The sequence below is a fragment of the Rana temporaria genome, chromosome 1 (assembly GCF_905171775.1).
Source record: "Rana temporaria chromosome 1, aRanTem1.1, whole genome shotgun sequence".
NCBI lineage: Eukaryota > Metazoa > Chordata > Amphibia > Anura > Ranidae > Rana > Rana temporaria.
In genome coordinates this window covers 320011557-320037169 of record NC_053489.1, presented here as the reverse complement: position 1 = coordinate 320037169, position 25613 = coordinate 320011557, and the positions used below count along the sequence as shown (strand labels likewise).

Below are 25613 nucleotides of genomic sequence, written 5' to 3'. Positions count from 1 at the left end.
ATTACAGATTAGAAAGAGTTTATAGCCTAGTAATTTACTGTTTTTGATGTAAGAGAAAAAAAGTATTCGAACAGACATAATTTATCCGATATGTGCCTGAAGCTCTTCACCATTAAGCAATACAAGTGTGTTTTTTAGGGTGAATGATAGCATGAGCACTTATATGTTGTGAAACCTGTCCTATTTATTTTTCAATCCTCAAGTGTTTTTAAAAACCGAAACTGAATAACCTGATTGGAAAATGTATGAGGTAAATAGAAATGCACTTCAAACACCAGCAATGTTTAGATATATAGTTTAACATTTCTTCAAATTGGAAATGCGGAAACAGAATGGTGGTTTGTGTTTTGTAGGCACCATTCTCAGATTCTAGAACCTTGAAAAGGTTGTGGTGTACAGGGGCTGCTGTCAACTATACTTTTTTCAGTGACAATGGACACCAAGACAAATATAAAAAGTGTAAATAACTTTGAAAAATTATACAACATGGGTACTGTGGTGCATCCACGCATACAGAATTAGAATAGATGCTGAGAATTACACCAAGCATACTGGGCATGAGAAAGACTTTGATTTTGACTTGACAAATCTGGGTTTGATAAACCACACAGGTAACACCACACACTGTATTTTACTCCACCGTAAAGTAAATAAAGAACAGGCTTCAGCTCAAATGCACACTCATTGGCCCATCGGTCATGCCCCTCTGACATGTTTCACCCACACTGGGCTTAATCATAGGGTTCTCTACATAGCCAATATAAAGTATAACTAAAGGCAGCATAAGTCTGTTTATGTAACTGACAGGAGGTTCCATATAAATTCCATAAAAAGCTGTTATCTGTGTTTTTAGCCTTGTGCTCTATTGTTCTCCATTTCTGAAGGAGATGCTCAGGCAGCACTAGGATGCCATTTCCTTTCTGCTGCCTAAACATTGCTTTTGGTAATTATTGGGCATAGGCGTAGCTTGTCATGGTTTAGTGACCAAGACTGGGCTGGGATACGTGTGATTGACAAGCAAGGGGCAATTTTGGCTGCAATAAAAGTCTGGTTCAAAGTTATGCCAAGCCTCATGCTGTAGTTCTAGTAAACTCAGCTGATGCATAGGGTGATAACAGGAATATTTGTGTGGTCATGAATTGACTGCAAGAAGTGAGAAAATGGACTGGCCAATGCACCAATCAAAGGTATTTTTAACCAATTACAGACCGGAATTTGGCTGCTTAATGACCAGGCCATTTTTTTGCGATACGGCACTGCGTCACTTTAACTGATAATTGTGTAGTCATGCGTCGCCTTACCCAAAAAAAAAAAAAAAAGATTGACATTCTTTATTCCCACAAACAGAGCTTTCTTTTGGTGGTATTTTATCACCTCTGTAGTTTTTATTCTTTGTGCTATAGACAAAAAAATGGTGACACTTTTTTAAAAAATATATATATATTTTTTACTTTTTGCTATATAAATATCTCCAAAAATGTTTTTAAAAAATGAATTTCTTCATTAGTTTAGGCCAATATATATTCTACATTTGTTTGGTGAAGAATCGCAATAAGCGTATATTGATTGGTTTGCACAAAAGTTATAGCGTCTACAAAATATTAGAAAGATTTATGGAGTTTTTATGTAATTTTTAATATTATTATTTTTTTAGCAGTAATGGCAGTGATTTGCGATTTGCGGACAGATCGGACACTTTTGACACATTTTTGGGACCATTGACATTTATACAGCAATCTGTGCTTTAAAAAATGCACTGATTACTGTATAAATGTCACTGGCAGGGAAGGGGTTAACACTAGGGGCAATCAAGGGGTTAAATGTGTTCCCTAGTTAGTGTTTCTAACTGTATGGGGATAGGACTGACTGGGGAAGGAGACATATCATTGTTCCTACTTACTAGGAACAAACGATATGTCTCCGCTCTTTTGACAGAACAGGGATTTGTGTGTTTACACACACAATCCCTGTTCCTGCTCTCATGCACGCGATTGCGGGTGGCCGGCGGTGATCGCGTCCGCTGGCCATGCACATCAGGTTCCCCACCATGCAGCAGATGCTCACGCGCCTGCTATAGCTCTTAAAGGTACAGACGTACCCATACGACGATTTGTGGGAACGAACCACTTTGCTGACATATATCGGCGTGACCCGGCCGGCAAGTGTTTACTATTCCTGAGTAAATTTGTTATAATGAACTGAGCTTATCATAATGAGTAATATTGTTGTTTACTTATAGGCCACATTTCTATTTTAAAGCAGAACTACACTACATCACAAACCAAAAATGCTATTTAATTAATTTTTAATATACAAGGCAAACTCATCCATCCATCTATTCATGTCTTGCTGTGAAATCAACTTGAAAACCACCCCTAACATTTCTGTCCATGGTCATCAAGGGCAGATGATTCATGTAGCATACATGCAGGCAGGGCCGGACTGGGAGTAAAAACCAGCCCTGGAAAAAATTTCATACCAGCCCCATAACATTATTATACCAGCCCAACAGCATAACGTCATTATTTTCTTGTTCATAAAAGGGAAAATCATGCGTTTTAAAGCACAGTTGAAGAGTGTATTATATATAGAGAAGATATATAACAGCAAATTACAGTTAGAAGTGGTAAAAGTGGAGCAATCATCAAGCGGGACACCTTACATCAACTCCCCGTTACAGCAATGACCCCCCCCCCCCCTTAGACTGGCCTGGTGGCGCTGTCACTGACCACCTCTCAGGTGCACTGTGCAGGGTTCAGTCAGTCCGCTCCCAGTTGGTGGCTCTGGTTTTCCTATTGTCTCCTCTCCACAGTCCACACACGTCTCCCATGACCCCCATCCCAGCGGCGCTCCCACAGTTGACTACTCTCCAGACTCCCCCAGAGACTGCAGACATTATATACAACAAGAGATGGTCAGAGGTTGCAGACATGGTACAGGAGATGTCAGAGGCTGTGGGCATGGTACATGAGATGTCAGAGGTTGCAGACATGGTACAGGAGATGTCAGAGGCTGTGGGCATGATACATGAGATGTCAGAGGCTGTGGGCATAGTACAGAAGATGTCAGAGGCTGTGGGCATGGTACAGGAGATGTCAGAGGCTGTGGGCATGGTACAGAAGATGTCAGAGGCTGTGGGCATGGTACAGGAGATGTCAGAGGCTGTGGGCATAGTAAAGAAGGGCATAGTAAATAAGATGTCAGAGGCTGTGGGCATGGTACAGGAGATGTCAAAGGCTGTGGGCATAGAACAGAAGATGTCAGAGGCTGTGGGCATGGTACAGGAGATGTCAGAGGTTGTGGGCATAGTACAGAAGATGTCAGAGGTTGTGGGCATAGTACAGAAGATGTCAGAGGCTGTGGGCATGGTACAGGAGATGTCAGAGGCTGTGGGCATAGTACAGGGGATGTCAGAGGCTGTGGGCATGGTACAGGAGATGTCAGAGGCTGTGGGTATGGTACAGGAGATGTCAGAGGCTGTGGGCATGGTACAGGAGATGTCAGAGGCTGTGGGCATGGTACAGGAGATGTCAGAGGCTGTGGGCATAGTACAGGGGATGTCAGAGGCTGTGGGCATAGTACAGAAGATGTCAGAGGCTGTGGGCATAGTACAGAAGATGTCAGAGGCTGTGGGCATGGTACAGGAGATGTCAGAGGCTGTGGGCATGGTACAGAAGATGTCAAGATGGCAGAGGCCGTGGGCATGATACAGGAGATGTCAAGATGTCAGAGGCTGTGGGCATAGTACAGAAGATGTCAGAGGCTGTAGGCATGGTACAGAAGATGTCAAGATGTCAGAGGCTGTGGGCATGATGCAGGAGATGTCAGAGGCTGTGGGCATGATGCAGGAGATGTCAGAGGCTGTGGGCATGATGCAGGAGATGTCAGAGGCTGTGGGCATGATGCAGGAGATGTCAGAGGCTGTGGGCATGATACAGGAGATGTCAGAGGCTGTAGGCATGGTACAGAAGATGTCAAGATGTCAGAGGCTGTGGGCATGATGCAGGAGATGTCAGAGGCTGTGGGCATAGTACAGGAGATGTCAGAGGCTGTGGGCATGGTACAGAAGATGTTAAGATGGCAGAGGCTGTGGGCATGGTACAGAAGATGGCAGAGGCTGTGGGCATGATACAGGAGATGTCAAGATGTCAGAGGCTGTGGGCACGATACAGGAGATGTCAGAGGCTGTGGGCATGATACAGAAGATGTCAGAGGCTGTGGGCATAGTACAGAAGATGTCAGAGGCTGTGGGCATAGTACAGAAGATGTCAGAGGCTGTGGGCATGGTACAGATGATGTCAGGCTGTGGGCATAGTACAGGAGATGTCAGAGGCTGTGGGCATAGTACAGAAGATGTCAGAGGCTGTGGGCATGGTACAGAAGATGTCAAGATGGCAGAGGCTGTGGGCATGGTACAGGAGATGTCAGAGGCTGTGGGCATGGTACAGGAGATGTCAGAGGCTGTGGGCATGATACAGATGTCAAGATGGCAGAGGCTGTGGGCATGGTACAGGAGATGTCATTCCCCCATCCGTCTAGCAGATTGGATGACAGTCAGACCGGTCCATTGAGAACAGCAGTCTGTGATCGTGTCCACTCTGCATAAGTGGAGCAGACACGGACCCATCATCCGCCTGCTCAGCAGGGATCAGTGGAGAGTTCCCCCACTGAGCAGGTGGATTTGCTTGGCCATGTGAAAGGGCTCCAAGGGAGAGATCTGTGGACTGTAATGTAAAGGGAAACTGATGTAAGGGCCAGTTCACACCAGACGCAGTTTCGTACAGTTTTGTGCGCATTTTTTCTGTGATAAAAATGCATGCAGTGTTTTCTATGTATTCCAATGGCTCTGGTTCACACCATGCAGTCAGTTTTTTGGTGCAGAAACTGACCGGAAACTCACAGCATGGTGTGAACTAGAGCCATTGGAATACATGGAAAACACTGTGCGTGCATTTTGTGCAGAAAAAAAGGGCACGGAACTGAATGGAACTGCGTCTGGAGCGAACTGGCACCAAAGAGGAACTCTTGGAATCCTGATGTAAAGGGGTCTCTGATCACCAAACCCCCACATACATCAGAGTCCCCCTTTACATCACAGTCCACAGAGCTCTCCCTTACATAAGTGTGCTCAGAGGCTGGCGAGGAGAGGAAGGGGGGGGGGGGATTTCCCTTACCAAAGATGAAGGCTTGGGCCCTGGATTGGTCAGCAACCAAGGCCTATTAGCTTGTGCTATACATAGGCTGGCAGAGCATGCTGGGGCTTGTAGTGCAGCCCACTAGGGAAACCCTAGTTTCCCTAGTGGGCTCCTGTGTTGGTTAAGAGACTCTGGAGGTGACAACACACTCTGTTCAGCCCCATCAATGACTGAGCCACCTGTGTGCTGCTTTCTTTTTAATCACTAAGAACTTGGAAGTTTCATTAGGAAGCAAGGATTTTAGCTGACCTGGAGAGGTGTGGATCCTCTGGAGGGTTGCAGCATCCATAACACAAGCTGGCCTTTGGCTTTCCTCCATTTCCACCACTACTGTATCTACCTTCTGCAGGCTGCTGCTGGCGTTTCTCTATGGAGAAGCTGCAGAAGATTGGAATGTGGGCGGGGCCACAGGGACACACGAGGAGGTGAGGGGAGGAGAACTTGTTATCTGTAACTTTTTTCTCTCCTGTCCGATGTCCGTGCAAGGAGGGGGGCTGTCAGTGCGGGGGGGGGGGTCCGAGTATTGTGACACAGAATGTAATACACACTCTGCTCACAACTGAAGCCAACATCACACAGCAGGAGATGCCCGCTGACTGACGTGTAGTGGAGGAAGAGGAGGGGGGAGCGGAGCGCCGCGCTGCAGCCACAGCTTAGCCCAAAGCAGCCTCAGAACAGGCAGCCTACCGGGAGATTTCCCGATGTCCCGGTAGGCCAGTCCGGCCCTGCATGCAGGAGGATGTGCTTAGTTAAGGATATGTATGAAATCATTTGTCTAGGCCTGGAAACCAGGAAGTAAATGATTAAATGTAAAAAAATAAAATAAATTAAAACACAAAAATATAATATATTTTCCTATCTGTTTACTAATGCTAGCAGCAAAAGGATTAAAGATAGTCAATGTTGATTGAGAGAGTGCAGTTCCACTGTAAGAATGAGTTGACCACTAACCTGCAAGATCAGCCTGTCTAATACAAAACAATAGCAGCTTTCCCTACCCTACTCAATATGCCTTGGCACAGTTAATACAAATACTATGTAGGTTTGCTGAACAAGCTTTGAAAATACTATATCTATAAAATGGTAGGTCACATCCTAATAGCTGCTAAATCCTTCTGCCTAAATTATATTGATTACTGTAGAAAATAACTCAACAGGATATAACTGTGAACCCAATTTTGCATGTTCTTTATTGAAATAGAAATAACAGTATTCAGCAAATATGACCTTCCTAAAACAAAAATTTAATAGGACCAAGATCTGGACTATGGTATTTAAATAGTCATCTACCCTATGCAGAAATAGACGACCACAGCAGCTCAATCACTCAGCGTGGGTTACTGTGTGAAAAGAATTTGTGAGATGTGTTGGGATGTGGAAATAATATGAGAAATAGAAGCCAGATGGTTGGATTCAAAGGAAATACCAGGCAAGTTCTGCAGCTAACTTCAGTTTTATGTAAAGGGCTACTCCAGCAAAACAGAACAATACTTGTGTACTTTTTCTATGTTATACTAATTTACTCATTGTAACAGTATTACTTCCCTAAGGTATATTCTTCTATTCCTTTGGGATAATTTATATAGCTAAAAGGGCATTTAAAGCCAACGCTTTTTAGATAGACCAGGAGATGGTCAAACCCCTCAGGCGTACACACAACAGAGGAACTCGACGGGCGAAACACACCGTTTTGCTCGTCGAGTTCCTTGTTAGGCTGTCGAGGAACTCGACGTGCCAATTTTCTCCATTCCCATTGAGGAAAAAGAGAACATGCTATCTTTTTGGCTCGACGAGTTCCTCGACAGTTTCTTCGTCGAAAAATGTACACACGACCGGTTTCCTCGGCAAAAAAAAAAAACAGCAAGTTTCTTGCTGGTTTTTGCCGAGAAACTCGGTCGTGTGTACGAGGCCTAAGAGTTTTTTTTTTATCTATTTAGGCAAATATCACTTTCTGCCATGGAACCACAACAGTAAAACCAAATACACATGGACCAAATATCTGGTGGTATTGGCCCGTTCAATAGAAACCAACAGTCATTCGGCCTGTGTATGCAGCAGCCGGTCCAACAGAAGGGGCATGACCAAAAACGGCCAAAGGCTGAGAGCGCTGACTGGTGTGTTTTAGGAGGGGGCGGCAGTCACCCCCCCTGTCAGAACACAATAGCTCAGTGGGGAGATCGCTTTAATAACAACAGGATCTCCTCCCGAGCTCTTCAGGTTTTTTTTCGTTCCGCCCACTGGGTCGAACGTAAAAAAAATTATAGCGTGTTCTAGACTTTAGAAGAAATCTCTTCAAAGTTAGGGGAAATCTCTTCTTATATTGTTGACACTGAAACAGGTGTACCCACAGAAAGATTTTCCCCATATACCTGTTGAAGTTACTACTGTAAAATATTAGATTTCCCATCACTTTTGACAATGGTCACTAGGACACATAGAATAAATCTGCCCAGCAGCCTAAAGCTTCTCCACTGTATTCAAAACCTTTACCAGGAATGGAGATACATAGTTTCTTGTGCCTCATTTAAAGTCCCAAATAAACCCGTTGTATTCAAAACTAGAAGAGGTTTTCACTTACGTTATACTTTAAATATAATTAATATTTGATGTATTTTACAGCAGTACCTCAAAACCTGGAACAAGAGGTGTTTAGTTTGCTTGCAGAAATGTGAACACAACTTGAAACCTATTTAAACCTATACTTGTTTGTCTTAGGGGGCAATGGCAATAGGTTCCATAACCTATATAGGACAAAGGAAATAAAGGAGGACCTCAGCAGGCTAATGCTATTAATTACAGGCTTATTGTTTAAGCCCATAAGGTGAGGGTACACCTGGTGGGGGATGTGTGCACAACGCATGAAGACACAATTATCACATGATTGATGTTATTATGAAATTTCGTTGTTCGGTTTAATACTTTATCAAGGACTGAGTGTGAATCACAGAGAATGAACACTTTATTTATATATTTTTATTTAATATATATGCACGTGTCATATACAGCCCCTCCCCCTTGTCCGGGCACTTTGATAGATAGATCACCCGTCCCAGGATTGGACGGGTGATCTGTCTATCAAATTTTCACGGACAAGGGGGGAAGGGGCTGTATATGACGTGCGCCGCGGGGAACACAGCTATTGAATTGAAAGCTGTTATGTTCCCCGCGGTTTGAACAACCAGGCGGCGGCGGCTCCGGCTCCTCTCCTACCCAGCACAGGTAGGCTGCAATTGTGGGGGGAACTCTGGCTGCAATTGTGGGGGGAATGCTGGCTGCAATTGTGGGGGGAACTCTGGCTGCAATTGTGGGGGAACTCTGGCTGAAAAGTGGGGGGACTCTGGCTGCAAAGTGGGGGACTCTGACTGCAAAGTGGGGAGATTTTGCTGCACTAGGGACACATGCTACATTGGTAGACGTGGGCAGGCTGCATTTTTGGGCATGGATAAAGTTATTTTTATAACTTAATTCTGCATGAAACATTTACAGTAAGTGTAATTTCATGAGATTTATGAGGGCGTGTCTAGGGGCGGGATTAGGTGACAGGACATGGTAGGGGTTGGGCAGCGCAACTGGTGGCGAGTAACCCTGGAGGCCTGGCTAGTAGCTCAGAACTTGAAATTTTGAGCCCTGGTATATATAATGTTTTCTTGCTGGATATCTGATTATTACTTATTTTTAGGGTTGAATATTAGCGCTGCACAGTGTGCTATATATATTGTATTATCACATTTTGGGGAAGCGCAGGCAGCTGATTATAGTTTAATTTAATTAATTTCATGCTAATTTAGGTCATGTTAGGTTTATTGTGGCAGCTCGCAAGGTTTACCTATTTATTCTCTTATATCATATAGATGCCCTTTTCTATTAATGTATTTCTTTATTTATTGTTATTGTCTATATGGCCTGATAGTTGGCAGAATTGTCCAAAAGCTGGTAGACATTTAGGAATCTGTTTAATTGAAAAAGGCTTGTCATTTGTCTGTCATGCAAGGTCAGGTCTTAGAAGAAAACATGTTTAGACGTGTGTTTTAACTCAGACAATGATAAAAGTGAATAGTACTGCCATATATACAAATCAGTAAATGAAACAATGTAGATCAAAGTACATCTAGCATGCTAGCATTAACAGTCTTTGTCACATATACATACAATTTGTAAAACAGTGTGATATGTTTTTCTTTGCATATGCTCAGAAATAAGGGCTAGTTACTTGCAATGAGATTTTATGTTGATGCGATGACAACTTGCGTAAACAGGGACACGATTTGTATTCAACAAGCAATCTACACTTTGTATATTGTTGATCTGTATATAACATAAATATAGCTCCACTTAAGGTGCTATATGTTATTATTTTTAGGGAGTGGAGGCACATAGGCCCCTTTTTTTTAAGCTGACACTTTTTAGATTGAGAATCATTTATTATTTTCACAATGTTTAAAAGTGAGATGTATTTTTCTACCATATTTTGTTTTTCCTTTCTTAATTTTTCTACCACTGCAACCAGGCTGGTCAAAAGATTTGGCGTATAAGATTTCAGCAAATCAGCTTCACAGCTTCTATACTAAAGCCATTGGGGTTGATTTACTAAACAAAAATAGACTGTGCACTTTGCAAGTGAAGTTGCACTCTGCAAGATAATTTGCGCCAGAGTTTATTGGAAAGGAATACCTAGGGCTGTCCAAAGCATGTCCCCAGTATATTGAGGAGAACAGGACTATCTCGGTACCCAGGGATTAGGCCAAGCGTATAATTAAAATAACAAAATATTAAAACAAAAACATTATTAAAATTGCTTTGTACACAAAGGGAATTTGTAAATAACTGTGCATAATTAATACAATTGTTTCCAAGGTAATTTCTTGTCGTGTTCTCCTCAATATACTGGGGGCATGCTTTGGGCAGCCTTAGGTATTCCTTTCCAATATCCTTCCAATAAGGATAATGGTACCCAACCCTACCTATGTATTAATGTGTTTGAGGCAATCCCTTACATTCTGCTGTAGAGTTTAGTAAAGGAGGTGAGTAGGGTTGCCAACTCATCCCTTTAAAACAGAACACATAATAATTACACAGGTTCGGAGGCTAATTTAATGCAAATAAGGCACCAAGTGAGTTTAATTACCTCCTTAATCAGCCACAGAACCTGTGTAATTAATATGTGTTCTGTTTTAAAGGGATGAGTTGGCAACCCTAGAGGTGAGGCTTCACTATGCAAAGAATGCCCAATTGCATGCCAGAAAAATATAAAAGAAAAACAGCATTTATACTTGCACATGATTGGCTGATGCAAGTCAGCAGAGCTTCCTCTCATTTACTCTTTCTGAAGCAAATTCCCTTGCAAAGTGCAACTGCACTTGCAAAGTGAACAGTCTATTTGCATTTAGTAAACCAACCACAGTGATAGAAAATAACAACAACACATTACATGAATAATACTTTTTAACTGACTGCAGTAGTACACAGCAACAATACTGCAACTCTGTGCAATGTGTTTTGTTGAAGTGGATACATTGGAGTTGATTTATTTAAACTGGAGTTTACAAAATCTGGTGCAGCTCTGCATAGGAACCAATTTGCTTCCATTTTTTCGTCCAAGCTCTGTTGAACAAGCTAACATTAGAAGCTGATTGGCTACCATGCAAAGCTGCACCAGTTTCTGTATACTCAAGCTTTAGTAAAACACCCCCTTTGCTACAAGTTTTCTGCATTAAAGAAGAGTGGCTGATCAATAAAATCAGGGTTGGGTCCTGTGTAAACTATCCATCCTTTATACCTACATATCATTACTTATCATTACTGAAAACACAAAAAAAAAACAATTTCAGAAAGAAGCATTTGGTTAAAAAGTTGCTTTTTGATCAAACGTAATAATCCTCAATTTAACATTTGGTTGTCTTTTTTATTCTCAATGCATACATACCACATTCAGATAAAAATTTCAGTGTAGAGAATATATCAAATCTAATGAGTAAAAATCTTTATTCAACAAAAGAACAGGCTTCACAACCACCTGGCCAAATATCCAGTGATTCTAGTTTTATGATGCATGTAATACAGTTAATTAGAACTTATTGCAGCTTTGGTTAGAGGTTTCTGTGTGGCATTAATCATTTTTTAATTTTGTAACTCCACTACTACTAAAAAGCCACTTTAAAGGCTTCACAGCACTAGATGGTCACAAATCAGCATTAACCTGTCCATGACAGCATTAATACTTTACAGTGTACCATACCCTCTTTTATTCAGATTCTTTCCTTTAATTGTTCTTTCCACTTGCCCAAGTGGAAAATTGTGTCTTATTATAGAAAAGCTTCTTTGGACAATGGTATTACTGTTGGTTGCCACCATGGTCTCCAACGTCAATATTCAACTGCAATTCAATTATTATGGCAATAATAATGTAGTTAAAATACGGTAATTTAACATTTAATCTCAAGAGCAGTGTTTCAGAATGTACACGGTACCTTATTCATTTTAATTATTATGAAATACCAGTGGTTTAAAAATAGTGGTTTTACTAAATGTTCAACAGTGATTTAAAGCCCAACACCAGTCAAAATATATGTTTTATTTATTTTGAATAAAGTTAGAACCTCTGTGGATATTGTACAGCTATTTCTCTTCACCTCTTTGTAGTCACCCCAACATGAAGTTAAAGGGGTTGTAAAGGATTTTTTTCCCTCCTAAATAGCTTCCTTTACCTTAGTGCAGTCCTCCTTCACTTACCTCATCCTTCAATTTTGCTTTTAAATGTCCTTATTTCTTCTGAGAAATGCTCACTTCCTGTTCTTCTGTCTGTAACTCACCACTGTAATGCAAGGCTTTCTCCCCGGTGTGGAGAAAGCCTCTTGAGGGGGGAGGGGGCAAGCAGGAGTGTCAGGACGCCCACTAACACACAGCTCCTTTCTCTTTCTGCAAAGTAGAGAGTGTCCCGACTTGCCTGCTCGCCCCATCCCCCCTCAAGAGGCTTTCTCCACACCAGGAAGAAAGCCTCACACTAAGGTAAAGGAAGCTATTCAGGGAAAAAAATATTCCTTTACAACCCCTTTAAGTAAATCTCTCCAGGTGTAAATGCACCAAATAAAAGAACCCTTTGAAATAGAGTGGGGAATGGCTACAACCTCTGCTAGTTTTAAATTGGGATGTGTGTCCAGTGGTTAGATGTTCCTCACTTCTGTCAGTCACAGGGTGAGGGTAAATATCTCCAGTGGGAACAGACAGCAATATAAACCTGACAGTATTTTTAGGTCTTTCCCACTTTAATCAAAACTACACATAAAGTAGCGGCTTAATAAGCTCCTATTCAAAAACTTGAGCAAAAGTAATCTAAACCATTGCAACCAGTCAGATTTTTTATTTCTTTGTTTTACTGTAAGGAACCTGATTGCTCAGGCCCCAGATGGTAAATAAACATTTCAAGGTTTAGATTTACAATTAATTGAGTGGGGTGTTTCAGGAATTGCTGACATGTTGTCAGTCTGTGTTCATGTTCTGGCTAATTCCATTATGCTAATTTCGTAGCCCAATCCTGTGTCCTTTCCCAAGGCCACATCCTTTTAGAAGGGGTTGGGTCTAAAGCTTGAGCACATGTTTGACAGTGCCTGCCTACATACCAAGCTGCTTAAAGGAGAAGTATGTACTTAGTTCTGCACTCTTATGGCTGAGATTCAGCCGACAGCAGGCTAAAGCTGTCGGCTGATGTCACAGAGCTGGTCCAGGTTCTGCAGGGAACCCAACAATAATTTGGATCAATGCTGAATCTACATAGGTGAGTATGTGAGTATGTGAGTATGTATGTTTGTTTTTTTATCCCATACTTCTCTTTTAAAAAAATTTGTTGTGCCCAACTCAACCAACAAATGCTTGCCCTTCATACCAACATCATGTTTTATCTTACTATATCCTCAGTCCTGCAGAGAGGCCTCACAGCAATTGTTAACCCTTTTTTTATGAATCATTTTCATCCCCATTCTCTCTAGAGCAGCTTTGATCAGAGCTTACAGCCAAACTAAGTTTGATTTAAACTTATTGTCATCATCCTTTCTATATATTTATATGCATAGAGGGATAGCAAGAGATGTATAGACGAAGATTTTTTGCAGCTATTACTTTTCTTATGCTTCATCATATTTTGTGTGACTGTCCAAAGTTCAAAAAGAATTGTAAGTTTCTATCTCTTTCATTCCTAGCGTCTCTGTCTGGCCCTTCATCAACCTTCCTGGCTGGTCTAGGATGCTAAAGGTGCTGATGCTCCTTACTGACCAAAACAATCTCCAAGGCTGCAATGTCGTTGACAAAATACACTTCTTTAGAAATTTTCTGTTTTTTTTTTTTAAAGTGTATTTTGTGCGTGTACTCGAGAGAGGAGCCGGACTGCAGTTTTTTTTACAGTACTTCCAAAGTTGTGGGAAAGCTAAACCACTATGTCTTCAGTAAAGTTTCCTTTCAGCTATGAATATTATTATTATATTATTATTATTATTCAGGACTTATATAGCGCCAACATTTTGCAAAGCGCTTTACAAAATTAATACAAAGGTTAGTAACGTAAACCTTATATGTTTGAGTGTGCCTGCTGAGATGCAGCCCCAGAAGCATAGGTCAGAAGCCCTGGGGGGCTAATTTTGCTAGCCTTTTCGGGATTATGTACCAGCATAAGAATAATTACTGTATTTATTGGCATATAACACTCACTTTTTTACCCTGGAAATAGAGGGTAAACTGTGCCTGTGTGTCTTATACGCAGGGGGCGGTGGAAAGTTTTTTTCCTGAAACCTCCCTCTTAACCACTACCCGACGGCCGTACGACTTTATACGGCCGCGGGGTGGTTCTCAATCTCTAACAGGCCGTAAAAACACGGCCTGCGCGCGCATCCAGCGGCGCGCGCGCATCCGACGGCGGCGCGCGCGTGCTCGCCGCATCGCTGAGATGCCAATGCGAGTGCCTGGCGGCCGTGATGTCCGCCAGGGACTCGCAATCGGCAGCTACAGGGACAAGATGTGGAGCTCTGTGTGTAAACACAGAGCTCCACGTCCTGTCAGGGGAGAGAGGAGACCGATCTGTGTCCCTTGTACATAGGGACATAGATCGGTCACCTCCCCCAGTCACCCCCCCTCCACCTACAGTTAGAACACAATTTAGGGTACACATTTAACCCCTTCCTCACCCCCTAGTGTTAACCCCTTCAATGCCAGTCACATTTATAAAGTAATTAGTGCATATTTATAGCACTGATCGCTGTATAAATGTGAATGGCGCCAAAAATGTGTCAAAAGTGTCCGATGTGTCCGCCATAACGTCGCAGTCACGAAAAAAATGCTGATCGCCGCCATTAGTAGTAAAATAAAAAATAATAAAAAATAATAATAATTCTGTCCCCTATTTTGTAAGCGCAATAACTTTTGCGAAAACCAGACGCTTCTTGCGATTTTTTTTATTGTTTTTCCCCAAAAATATGTAGAAGAATACGTATCGGCTAGACTGAGAAAAAATTATTTTTTTTTAAAAAAATGGGCTATTTATTATAGCAACAAGTAAAAAATAGTGTTTTTTTTCAAAATTGGCGATCAAATACCACCAAAAGAAAGCTCTATTTGTGGGAAAAAAAGGACGTCAATTTTGTTTGGGAGCCACGTCGCACGACCGCGCAATTGTCAGTTAAAGTGACGCAGTGCCACAAGCTGAAATTTCACCTGGTCAGGAAGGGGTATATGTGCCCAGTAAGGAAGTGGTTAAAGTTAGGGTGCGTGTTATACGCCTGTGTGTATTATACACAGATAAATACAGTAGTTGTTAGCTTCTGTAACCCCTGTAAAATTGGATAAATGGATGATGCTTGTGTGAAAAACTCACAGGAAACATGTTTTAATTAATACACCAAACAATTATTATTTACAAATGTTAAGCTGTTCACTCATACATACAATACATATAATAATAATAATAATACTACATAGAATACAGTAGCATTGTTATAACAATTGCCTTTTCTAGTTATGCTAAAAGCATAATTGAATCTATTGAAACTGCAAGCCTCTTTGGAGCAATAACCATTTCTTATTTTTTTGCTTGGAGCTTTTCGAGATTTTCTGTTGGTAAGGCTGGGTAGAAACCCCCTTACTAGCACATGCACAGCTACATGTGCATTTATTCTAAATACACTTTATGTATGTTGGTAATATTATTATACGGTAATTATTTTACATACGCCATCATACCCTGTAGTGGGTGTCTGGATGTGTTTTTTTTTTCATAATTCTTTTTTGAAAATGTTAAAAATGTTTGGTTGAATGGTAAAGGTACATTTCAGTTTCCTTTGAGCAATAATGCAAACTGGTTTTGCACAATCACTGGATTGACAAATTAGACCACATTACAGAGCAGTTTTGTAGCCTTGGATCACAGAGGTCAGCTCATACTAAGCAGATTTGTGATTCTCTCTAATGGAACACTGTGCACAAAACAGCTGCTCTGCAGACCTAGAACCTGGAATGTTCACATGTTTTCTCTCATGTCAGCTGTTTGGAACAGCATCCATGAAAATGTGTGATCCAGATAAAAACAAAGATGGTGCACTTCCTTATTTTTTGCAGATGGTTCATTTTCTCCACATTTCTATTTTTAACAGTCAACGTTTACCACTGGAAATAATGACTAACTGTATGGTATCTCTTGCTCACATGACACAACTGCAGTGTATCAAAGGAGAACTGCATATATAACACACATCACTATCCAGCCTGATAAAAAAAAGGAAATAGTATATATAACTTTCACAGCTTGAGATACCTTCCCAGATTCTGTTTTCCTCTCCGCATACTAGCTGATTATGAAATACTTACCTTGGAACGAGGTGAGAGGAACTTACCTGGTCCATGCCGAGGGAGATGTCATCTTTCTCTTTGGCGTGTCTTCCAGGTATCGCCGCTCCAGCGCTGTGATTGGCTGGAGCGGCAATGTCGTCACGGGAGACTTCTCTCCAGCAAGGTCCGGCGGCTGCCGGCCCTTTAGCCAAGGATCCCCGCTGCGCATGCGCCTCTGCAGTCAGCGGCGCATTGCGGGGGGAATATCTCCTAAACATGTAAGGCTTAGGAGATATTCTTTATACCTACAAGTAAGCCTTATTATAGGCTTACCTGTAGGTTAAAGTGGTAGTACAGAGTTTACTACCACTTTAAGAGAGCAGGTTAATAAGTGCCACACTTCACACACTGTAGTGCAAGGTAGGAATGGCTTAATTGGCATGGTCTAAGGTGACGTCACACCTACTTGGTATGTTATTAATGATAAGCTCCTCTGCACCCTCATGTTTTGGGTGGTATTTCAACTGTGCTTTCATCCTTAATTTTGTAAAGCACTGCACAAACTATTGGTGATCTATAAATCCTGTATAATAATAACGACACGTGTTATTTTTGCATTAAATTGCATTACGTTAAGGTAGCCCATTCATTTTAAATTTGCTGCCCATGCAAGCCAGTGAACCAAAAACCTCACTTGGTCCTTTTTTAGCAACAATGTAGCGCATTACTGGGCATTTCTGGGAGCTTCAATGCAAGTGTGTTCCTTTATTGCATTGAAGTGGCATACAAAATGAATGGTTCTGCACTGCACTAATGCATGCATGATATGATACCATGCAGTGTGGAAACACTTGTTACCACAATGCAAAGTTGTGAAGTTAGGCATGATAAAATAGGTACAGTCAGAGTAAAAAATATATTTCACAAAATCTTTTTATTATTTTTCAGTACAGGATTGCTTGACCTTACCTGCAATCCAATATTACAACTACAACTTACTAAGAGAATGCATGTTATAAAACACTATCAAAGTGTGTATATGTTTAAAACGGAGTTCCCCCCAAAAGTGGAACTTCCGCTTAAACTACTCCTCGCCCCCCTTACATGCCACATTTGGCATGTAATTTTTTTTGGGGGGGGGAGTGGGGGCTTCAGGAGGAGTGGGACGTCCTGTCCCACTTCCTCCTTCCGCCCAGGGACCGCCTAGGCGATACGTCATATCGCCTACGGCGACCCTCCCTGTAGGCGATCGCCTGGGACACGTGACAGGTCCCAGACGATCGCCTGTCCAATCAGGTAGCGCAGCGCCGCTCGCGCATGCGCAGTGAGTGCCCGGCCGTGAAGCCGAAAGCTGTCACGGCCGGGTGCCCACAATAAGGATGGAGGTGCCGGCGGAGAGGGGGGGAGAGGAGCGGAGCTCCGGGCGGTGTGGCACTGGACAGTGGAGCAGGTAAGTGTATGTTTATTAAAAGCCAGCAGCTATGCTGTTTGTAGCTGCTGACGTTTAATAAACATAAAAAAAGGATGGAACTCCTGTTTAAAGAGTATCAAGGTGGTACAAGAGTCTTTTATAGACTGATCAAATGCCACAAATCAAGATTCTGCTCATATATTGTACATGATCATTAAAATATTTTTCCAACACCTGTTGAAAAATAAACTATGCTACCCATATCTGACAAGGATTTTTAAATGAGATGTTATAAAAGGTAAGCACTGTTGATAGTGTTCTTTTGAGTTATCAGTTGAGAATATGATATGCTAAATTTAGTTTTTGGCTCCACTGCAGTCAGTGGAGCAGCAATTGATTATTTTTGTCTGGTCAGGGTTTCCTAGCTGGGCATTTGATTCCTCTCACCTGCTTGTGAACGGAGCTTCCAGAATATGGGGCAGGAACAGTCAAATGTCCAGTATGAATATATATCACACCTCAGCCATTCCCTGGAAGGAGGCGTCCAGAACATGGCCGGGGAGGTGATGCATGCTTGGGAGGCCTTTGCAGAGTGTTCTTCTACATAGTTACATAGTTAGTCTGGCTCAAAAAATACACAAGTCCATCTAGTTCAACCAATAGGAAAGAAAAAGTGAGGGTTCCAGTTCTCCTGGGGCTGCCACCCCGAAGAAAGCTACTGAATCAAGAGTTGCAGTCTGGGTCTCAGAAAGAGTTGGGTTGAGGGCCTGGAGAAGATTGTCAAAGGATTATTTGCTGGAGGGCACTGTCCTTTTAGGTCTGAAGAAGGATCTTTTATCTACCTCACTGTGGATCTACATGTGGATGCTGGATGGTAGACAGCTCCTGGGACATTGTGAGTAACACCTGATTTAGGACCGTGCCTGCTCCTGTAAGAATTTTTTTAGTTTTGTCCTCCCATAGATTGTTATTATCTTGTGACCCTAAACCCCTCTCTTGTTCATGTTCTTCAGCAATGAATAGTAAAAAGACATTCCCCTAGATGAAGCCATTATTGTCAGTGTGCGTGAGAACTGGGCATATCCTCAGCGGCCCCTAGGGAGTAAGCACTACAGATAAATGTGTCTCCCTACTTTACTGAATGTATATATAGCTACAGGGCTCCAAATGGCCTCTGACAGTTTTTAGAATTTCTACACAAAGTATTGTATTGATGCCAGACAGCTTAACTGAAAAACACTTTTTTCTTGGGGACCCATGAATAATGGTACACTGATGCAGAAATTCCAACAGAAATGATGTAATCCTACTTCTATAACATGAAATACATTGCTGTCAATTATTAGAATTTTTTCTACCCATACTTTACTTGCTAACCATCTTCACTTCTAGGTTATATAGAAAGAGAGAGTAGTGCACGTTCAGTGAGAACATATTTTGAGTTATAATTGCATTTTAGGTAGGAGAAGGTGAAAACAAAAGCTAAAAGAAAGACACAGGCTATGCCCATGCATCTTGCCACCAGCATATGTTTATGCCCAGCTTTTGTTTTGGTGTTTCATCTGAGAAGATAAAATGGATCTAAACCCAGAACAAAAATGTGATTTATTGCAGCATACCAGTTCTTAAAGATGCTGCGGCCACAATTCTTTGCTTTGTGGCCGTGACAGGAATTGAACCCTAGGTTTCCTGCTCCTCAGGGAAGAGTGGGAATCTGCAGTCCACAGAAGAGTACTAGGCAGAACTAATAGAACCACTTGGGAATTTAGTGCAGCACAAGTATGGTGCACATGTTCTTATGAGCTCACTGGATTCCCGGTACAGAAAAAATGCAAGTATTTATTTGCACTTCAAGTGTTTTTTAAAGAGACAAAACATTGGTAAATGTACATCTATTGGAGAGATGTATTTTTTGACCAGCATTTGTCTTACATGCTTCTATAAAAACCTACTTGATTCATAAGCCATAAAAAGTGCATTCCAGCTCCTATAATATATGATATGACACTGTAACACTGCCATGGAAAACCTCTCACACATTCAAAGTATTCTGGTTTAAAATAATTATATTGTACCATGAATTTTATAGAGTCCCTGTGGAAACAGCTCTGGAGATATAAAAACGGTGATTCTTATCTACAACTATCTTATTTTACAAAGCACTAGCCGATTATTTTTCCTTTACCTAATCTAACTTCAGCTATGGGATTACAGCATTGCCTTTTGCTGGTTTTATCTTTATTTCATTATATGCTTCATTGGGCAGTGTCAGATCACTGCCATTATACTCTGAATTACTGTAATCCATTTGTACAATTGGTTGCAATTTCCTCCACTTCAGCCCTGACGTTAAGTTATTGTCTACACGTGTTCTTAGTCAACTAAATGAGCAATGTCAGGAGAGTGGTGCTAAGTTCACTTTTACACACATGTGTGAAAGATTAATGCTTGTGGTTATTGCCCATTCTTGAGCACATTTATTCATTGCTGCACATCAGCCCCCTTATATGACACTTAGGCAAACTGTGGTTGATAAGGCAAGCCATGATTATTCCACTTAACTTTTCGTTCTGAAAACAAAATCTCTCACTGATGTGGAATTTCTTGCTGCCAAATGTCCAAAATTGTATCTGAAAAGATGTGACCTACTTCATATAGTGCATCATTTATCTGTTTCCCAATCTTTCAGTTATTTAAAGAGTCAATCAACAAATTGCTTTATAATTGACTATACTTTATAATAACCATGAGAAATGCAGTGTAACATTGTCTGGTTTATATTAAAGATGATCTGTAAGTTTATTTTTCTGTAATGAAGCATTTCTTGTTAGCCTCTGCATAGTCCCGAAAAAAACTCTTAGATGTTATTTTATCTTCATATCTGTATTTCATTATAACAACTTAGATTTACTGAACTAATTATACTGTTATATAACATTTTTACAATTTCAGATGTATTATCCTAAATATGTAATAAATATATATCTAAGGAATAACTTTTGTTATCGAGGAGGAGTTAATTTTGAGATTTAGCCTAAAGTAAATCTCTCCTGTCCTTATAAACACTCATTCTTTCTGCAAAATCGGCTAAATCTAGTCAGGTTTAAAAAAGTTTTTAACAAAAACAAATGAAGGGAGAGCCATTTACCATTTAAGCCAACTTCTAAAACCAAATGATGCACAAGCATTTCACCTGGTGCCATGACAGCCCCAACTAGTTTCACTGGGAGGAGTGAAATTCGTTGGGGCTGTCATGGCACCTGGTGAACTCTCTGTGCATCGTTTGGATTGAATAAATTAGAATTTGGCTTTTATGGCGAGTGACTCTCCCTTCCTTTGTTTTAGATTATTTAATGGGTACATGTACAGTGGCTCACAACTGGAAAGCCAGCTCTTGCAGTCGGGAGAGAAGAGAGATGAGTAAAGCCTGGAGCGAGGCATGGTTTGCCTATGGTACATTGAGGAGCTGTAACCAATATGCAGATTTTGAATTCTTTTGCAAACAACGCCTTTATCTCTAACCGCTCCTCCTGGGTTCTGATATATGCAAAGAACAGTGTCTCATAACTAGCACAGAAAGAGGTGTATTTGATGTACTTGACATTCTAACTTTTAATTGTCTTTGCTGTGCAGGAGGCAAGATGGTGATGTCCAGCAGGGAAATAATTGTCTTTTTGGAGAAAGACTGGAACAGAGTTAGGCCTCGTACACACGACCGAACATGTCTGCTGAAACTGGTCCGCGTGTACGGCCTAGCGGACCGGATTCCTGGGCTAGCGGACAGGTTTCCAGCGGACAAATGTTTCTTAGCATGCTAAGAAACATGTCCGCTGGAAGCCTGTCCGTTGGACATGTCCAATGATTAGTACGACTCATCGGACATGTCCGCTGGGCCGAAATCCCTCGCATGCGTCAAAGTGATTCAACGCATGCGTGGAAGCATTGAACTTCCTGGGTCGCGCACGTTGCCGCGTCATCGTCGCCGCATCGTCACGGCGTATTCTGTCCGCGGGGAATTTGGTCTGATGGTGTGTACACACATCAGACCAAATGATCCCAGCAGACATGTCCGATGAAAACGGTCCGCGGACAATAGCTACCCAAGGTTTTCCAAAGAATATCCTTGCATTTAACTATAGAAACTAGAGTAAATATTCTTCTTTTCACTGGTTGCAGCTGAGACTAAGAACAAAGGTCATCTCTAAGTAAGATGTGGACCTAGAAATGGTGGCCAAGGTTCTGCAAAGCCTACAGGCTCCAGAACCCAGTGCAGAATTTATTAGGATTCTGACACATCAGCCATAAACCCTAAAGCCCATTACTACTTTATGTAATTTACTGAAATTTTCATTTGGGTAATAGTTTTGTCTGCTAGAAAACATAGACATTTATAAAGTATTGTAAATAGCAAAATGTGTAAATGCAAAAAATGATACATGATGTTTTTATTACTAAAATGGGAACAAAAGCAACCAAATGCTCAAGTTGCCATAAATCAGGATGTGGGTGATTCATGCTAACTGTGGCTGCATTTTGCAAATTAAGTAAACTTGTAACTACATACTGACACTTAAGAGCGATACATACTAACAGAATTTTTTATAATGTGTCTTTTTTCCACCAGGTGGGAGATTGGGAACTGGAGCTCATGCAGCTTGACGTGTGGAGTTGGATTACAGACCAGAGATGTGTTCTGCTCTCATCTTCTGTCCCGGGAGACAAATAAAACTGTTGTTTTGGGGGATGATGTCTGTAGACAGCCAAAACCTATTTTGGTGCAGGCCTGCAACCGATTTGACTGCCCACCCTCCTGGTACACTACAGAGTGGAAACCGGTAAGACATGATATCTGTCAAAAATGTTATCAAGTAGTGATAACATACTTAAAGAGTGTGCCTAACTAAAGTCTTACATTTAGAAAAAAAATATTCATTGCTGTAAATTTTAAGAAAACTAGAAGCTATGTGTGTCTTAAATGTCTTTATGTAGCCTTGGAAATCGTTTGTGACTCATGCTAAATTTATAGCATGGGGAGCAGTAACCCTGGTGTATCACCTATTAAATAAAATACCTAATCTGTATAAAAAAATAATAATAATAATAGGGAGATTTGTGTACAGTAAACCCTACTCTACATAGTGAATATTATTATCATGACATATACCAAGGCACATTTCAAAGAGTTGGTTAAATAATTTTCAGATGCTCCTTTCCAAATTAATTTTTTTATAGTTTTTGATGTACAGTGTACTCTCTGGAAAAAATCTTTTCATTTTTGCTCTTTAAGGATTAAATTATTAATAATGAAACTTCTGGAGTTACAGATGGGAAAACTGCTGATGACAAGGGTTACATTTAGCGATCATGCTTCCTTGGGCACGTGCTAGTGATGCTATATTATACAGGCTTTTCTTCAGTTTTCTTTCCATGTTGTATAATTTTTGAGTTCACCCTCTGGGTATATAGTCAAGGCCAGGACAAGGGGAATGCAGAAGGGACATGTGCCCCGGGCACTGCATCTCTACATAGAGAGTGGGCTCTGGGAGCTTACGTTTCTCCCTTCTCCCTGTGTTACTTGCTGTAAACAAAGCAGCCTGCTCCCTCTGCCAGCCTCTGTGTTCATAACAGGTCCCAGTGTGCCTTTCTCAGGGCTTGTATAGAGTAGACATGTGCATTAGTTTTCATCCAAATGCATTTTCGTCCGAATTTTGGGTATTTTCGTTATCATTTTAACAAACGAAAACGAATGCGCAGAATCAAAAATCCGAAAGATCCGACATAAAAAAATGCTTTCTTTAGTTTTCGTTGCTACAACAGTTCGATATAGATAGGAGATTCGACATGATGCTGACAATAGCAATCTGTGTCTATCAAACCTGTGGTCGAATGTGCCTAACCTTAACTCTATTAGTCCAAGATTATTCTACATAGAGAGACAAGATTCGACATTATAGAGACAATGTTGGGGTAAACCATTTGACATGAACGACAAAGATTCGATGAAGCAGAGAAAAACATACGAACGTCGAATCTGTCATTGAAGGCTTATGGTGTCTGTCGAAAGTTCTAAGAAGATTCGACAAGCGGCTAAACTGTACGACGCCACAATCATACATTTTCGATCAAATGCTCGGCCCATAGAAGAATTTGAATGTTAGTTGACTAGTAATAATAATTCATAAATATAATTATTGCTAGTGTCATACAACATTAGAATTCTTCTATAGCTTGTAAGCGGAACATTCGACCGGAAATGTATAATTGCGGCATCGTACAGTTTAGCTGCTCCGTCAAATCTTCTTAGAACATTTGACAGACACCATAAGCCTTCAATTGACAGATTCGACCTTAATTAATTCGGATTTTCGGACGAATGCATTTTATAATGAAACAAAATAAATAAAAATGAATTTCGGGAGTAACTAAATAAATACATTTTTCGGACGAACACGAAATTCCAAAACAAAATATTTCAGTGTGCTAAGCCCTGCACCCTGTGTAATATGCACTTTTGAGCCCTGCGCCTTGTACTGTATGCACTCCTGAGCCTTCCTCAGACTGACCACCAACAAAGAGATATTTTTTCCTTTCCTTGACACCAATGATGCAGAGACATTTTTCCTTCCAGTCACACCACAGATGCAGGAACATTTTTTCCTTCCAATGACATTTATCCTTTCAATGATACTACTGATGCAGTATAATTTTTTACATTCAGTGACACCACTGGCTCAGGGACATTTCATATTGTCATTGTTAGGCCCATATTTGTGCACCATTTTTAAACTCTTTAGCTTGCTGCACTGTAACACAAACATTGGTACTAGTTTGTTTTTCCTAAATAGCTTCCTTTACCTTAGTACAGTTCTCCTTCACTTACCTAATCCTTTGATTTTTGCTTTTAAATGTCCTTATTTCTTCTGAGAAATGCTCACTTCCTGTTCTTCTGTCTGTTACTCCACACAGTAATGCAAGGCTTTCTCCCTGATGTGGAGTGTCGTGCTCGCCCCTTCCTTGGACTACATGAGAGTCAGGATGCTCTCTACGTTGCAGATAGAGAAAGGAGCTGTGTGTTAGTGGAGGTCCTGACTCTCCAGTAGTCCAAGGGAGGGGGCGAGCACGACACTCCACACCAGGGAGAAAGCCTTGCTTTACTGTGTTTAGTTACAGACAGAAGAACAGGAAGTGAGGATTTCTTAGAAGAAATAAGGACATTTAAAAGCAAAATGGAAGGAAGAGGTAAGTGAAGGAGGACTGCACTAGGGTAAAGGAAGATATTTAGGAAAACAATGTACCTTTACAACCCCTTTAATGCTTGATTTAACTGACTCAGACAGGTCTGCACATAAGAAGGTCTGACTTCTACCTAGCTGTAAGATCTGGCTTACCTTGCTTGTTATAGATCAGTGACAGATTGGGATCAGCATGAGTGTCAGGCAAGTAGCACTTTTAGATGGAGGTCATAAATGGCAGGCTCCATATTTTTCTTTTACAGTGGAGCTTCAGAAAACGTTCTTGAACTTTTCTAGAATGGAAATAGTGGGAAATTGTTAGATCCTCAGCCATGGAGAAATGTCCCACTTTCTGTTCCCTTTCACTTCCTGTCCCATTGAACTAGCAAACAGACAGTAAGTGGATGAATTACTGAATGAATTTCACATATGTACTTTGCAAAGTGAATTTTTCCTTGCATGGAAATTTTCACTTAGCTTAGTGAATGTAGTAAAACTTCACTTTAGGAAAGTATACTTAATTACACGCAAGAATAATTTTTTTTGCACAATTGAAAACAGAAAATCTTTACCTCATTCACTACCATATGGGAAAATTCCCTTACAAAGTAAAAACTTGCTTTTCTAAGTGAACAGTCTATATTAATTTTAGTAAAGCAACCCTATATATTGGAATTATTTTCTGAAAGAGAGGTTATATGTATATACAAAGAGCACTGCACAGTGCACTTTGTATAGATTATCTTTTTGATTATCTCTTAGATGATTAGCATAGGTTCTTAGGGAAGGTTTGCACATAGATGCATAGAATTAAATATTAAATATTATAAAAATATTCAGTATGTATATGTGCATGAATCTCCTGGATCTGATTCTTTTAAACACATGTATATTTCTGGCTGCTCTATAAGATCCCTTTTACACTGAAAGCGGCGGCCGCAAGCTCTAAAGCACTGCTTGTCTTAGCGG

At 40.9% G+C, this 25613-nt stretch overlaps 1 protein-coding gene across 1 annotated transcript in view; it reads left to right on the top strand.

The window, feature by feature from the left end:
- Positions 1 to 25613, top strand: part of ADAMTSL1 (ADAMTS like 1) — a 409336-nt gene that overhangs the window by 276248 nt on the left and 107475 nt on the right. The window contains exon 16 of the mRNA XM_040359956.1: positions 22037 to 22247. Within this exon, the coding sequence (XP_040215890.1) occupies positions 22037 to 22247 (211 nt within the window). The remainder of the gene's footprint in view (positions 1 to 22036; positions 22248 to 25613) is intronic.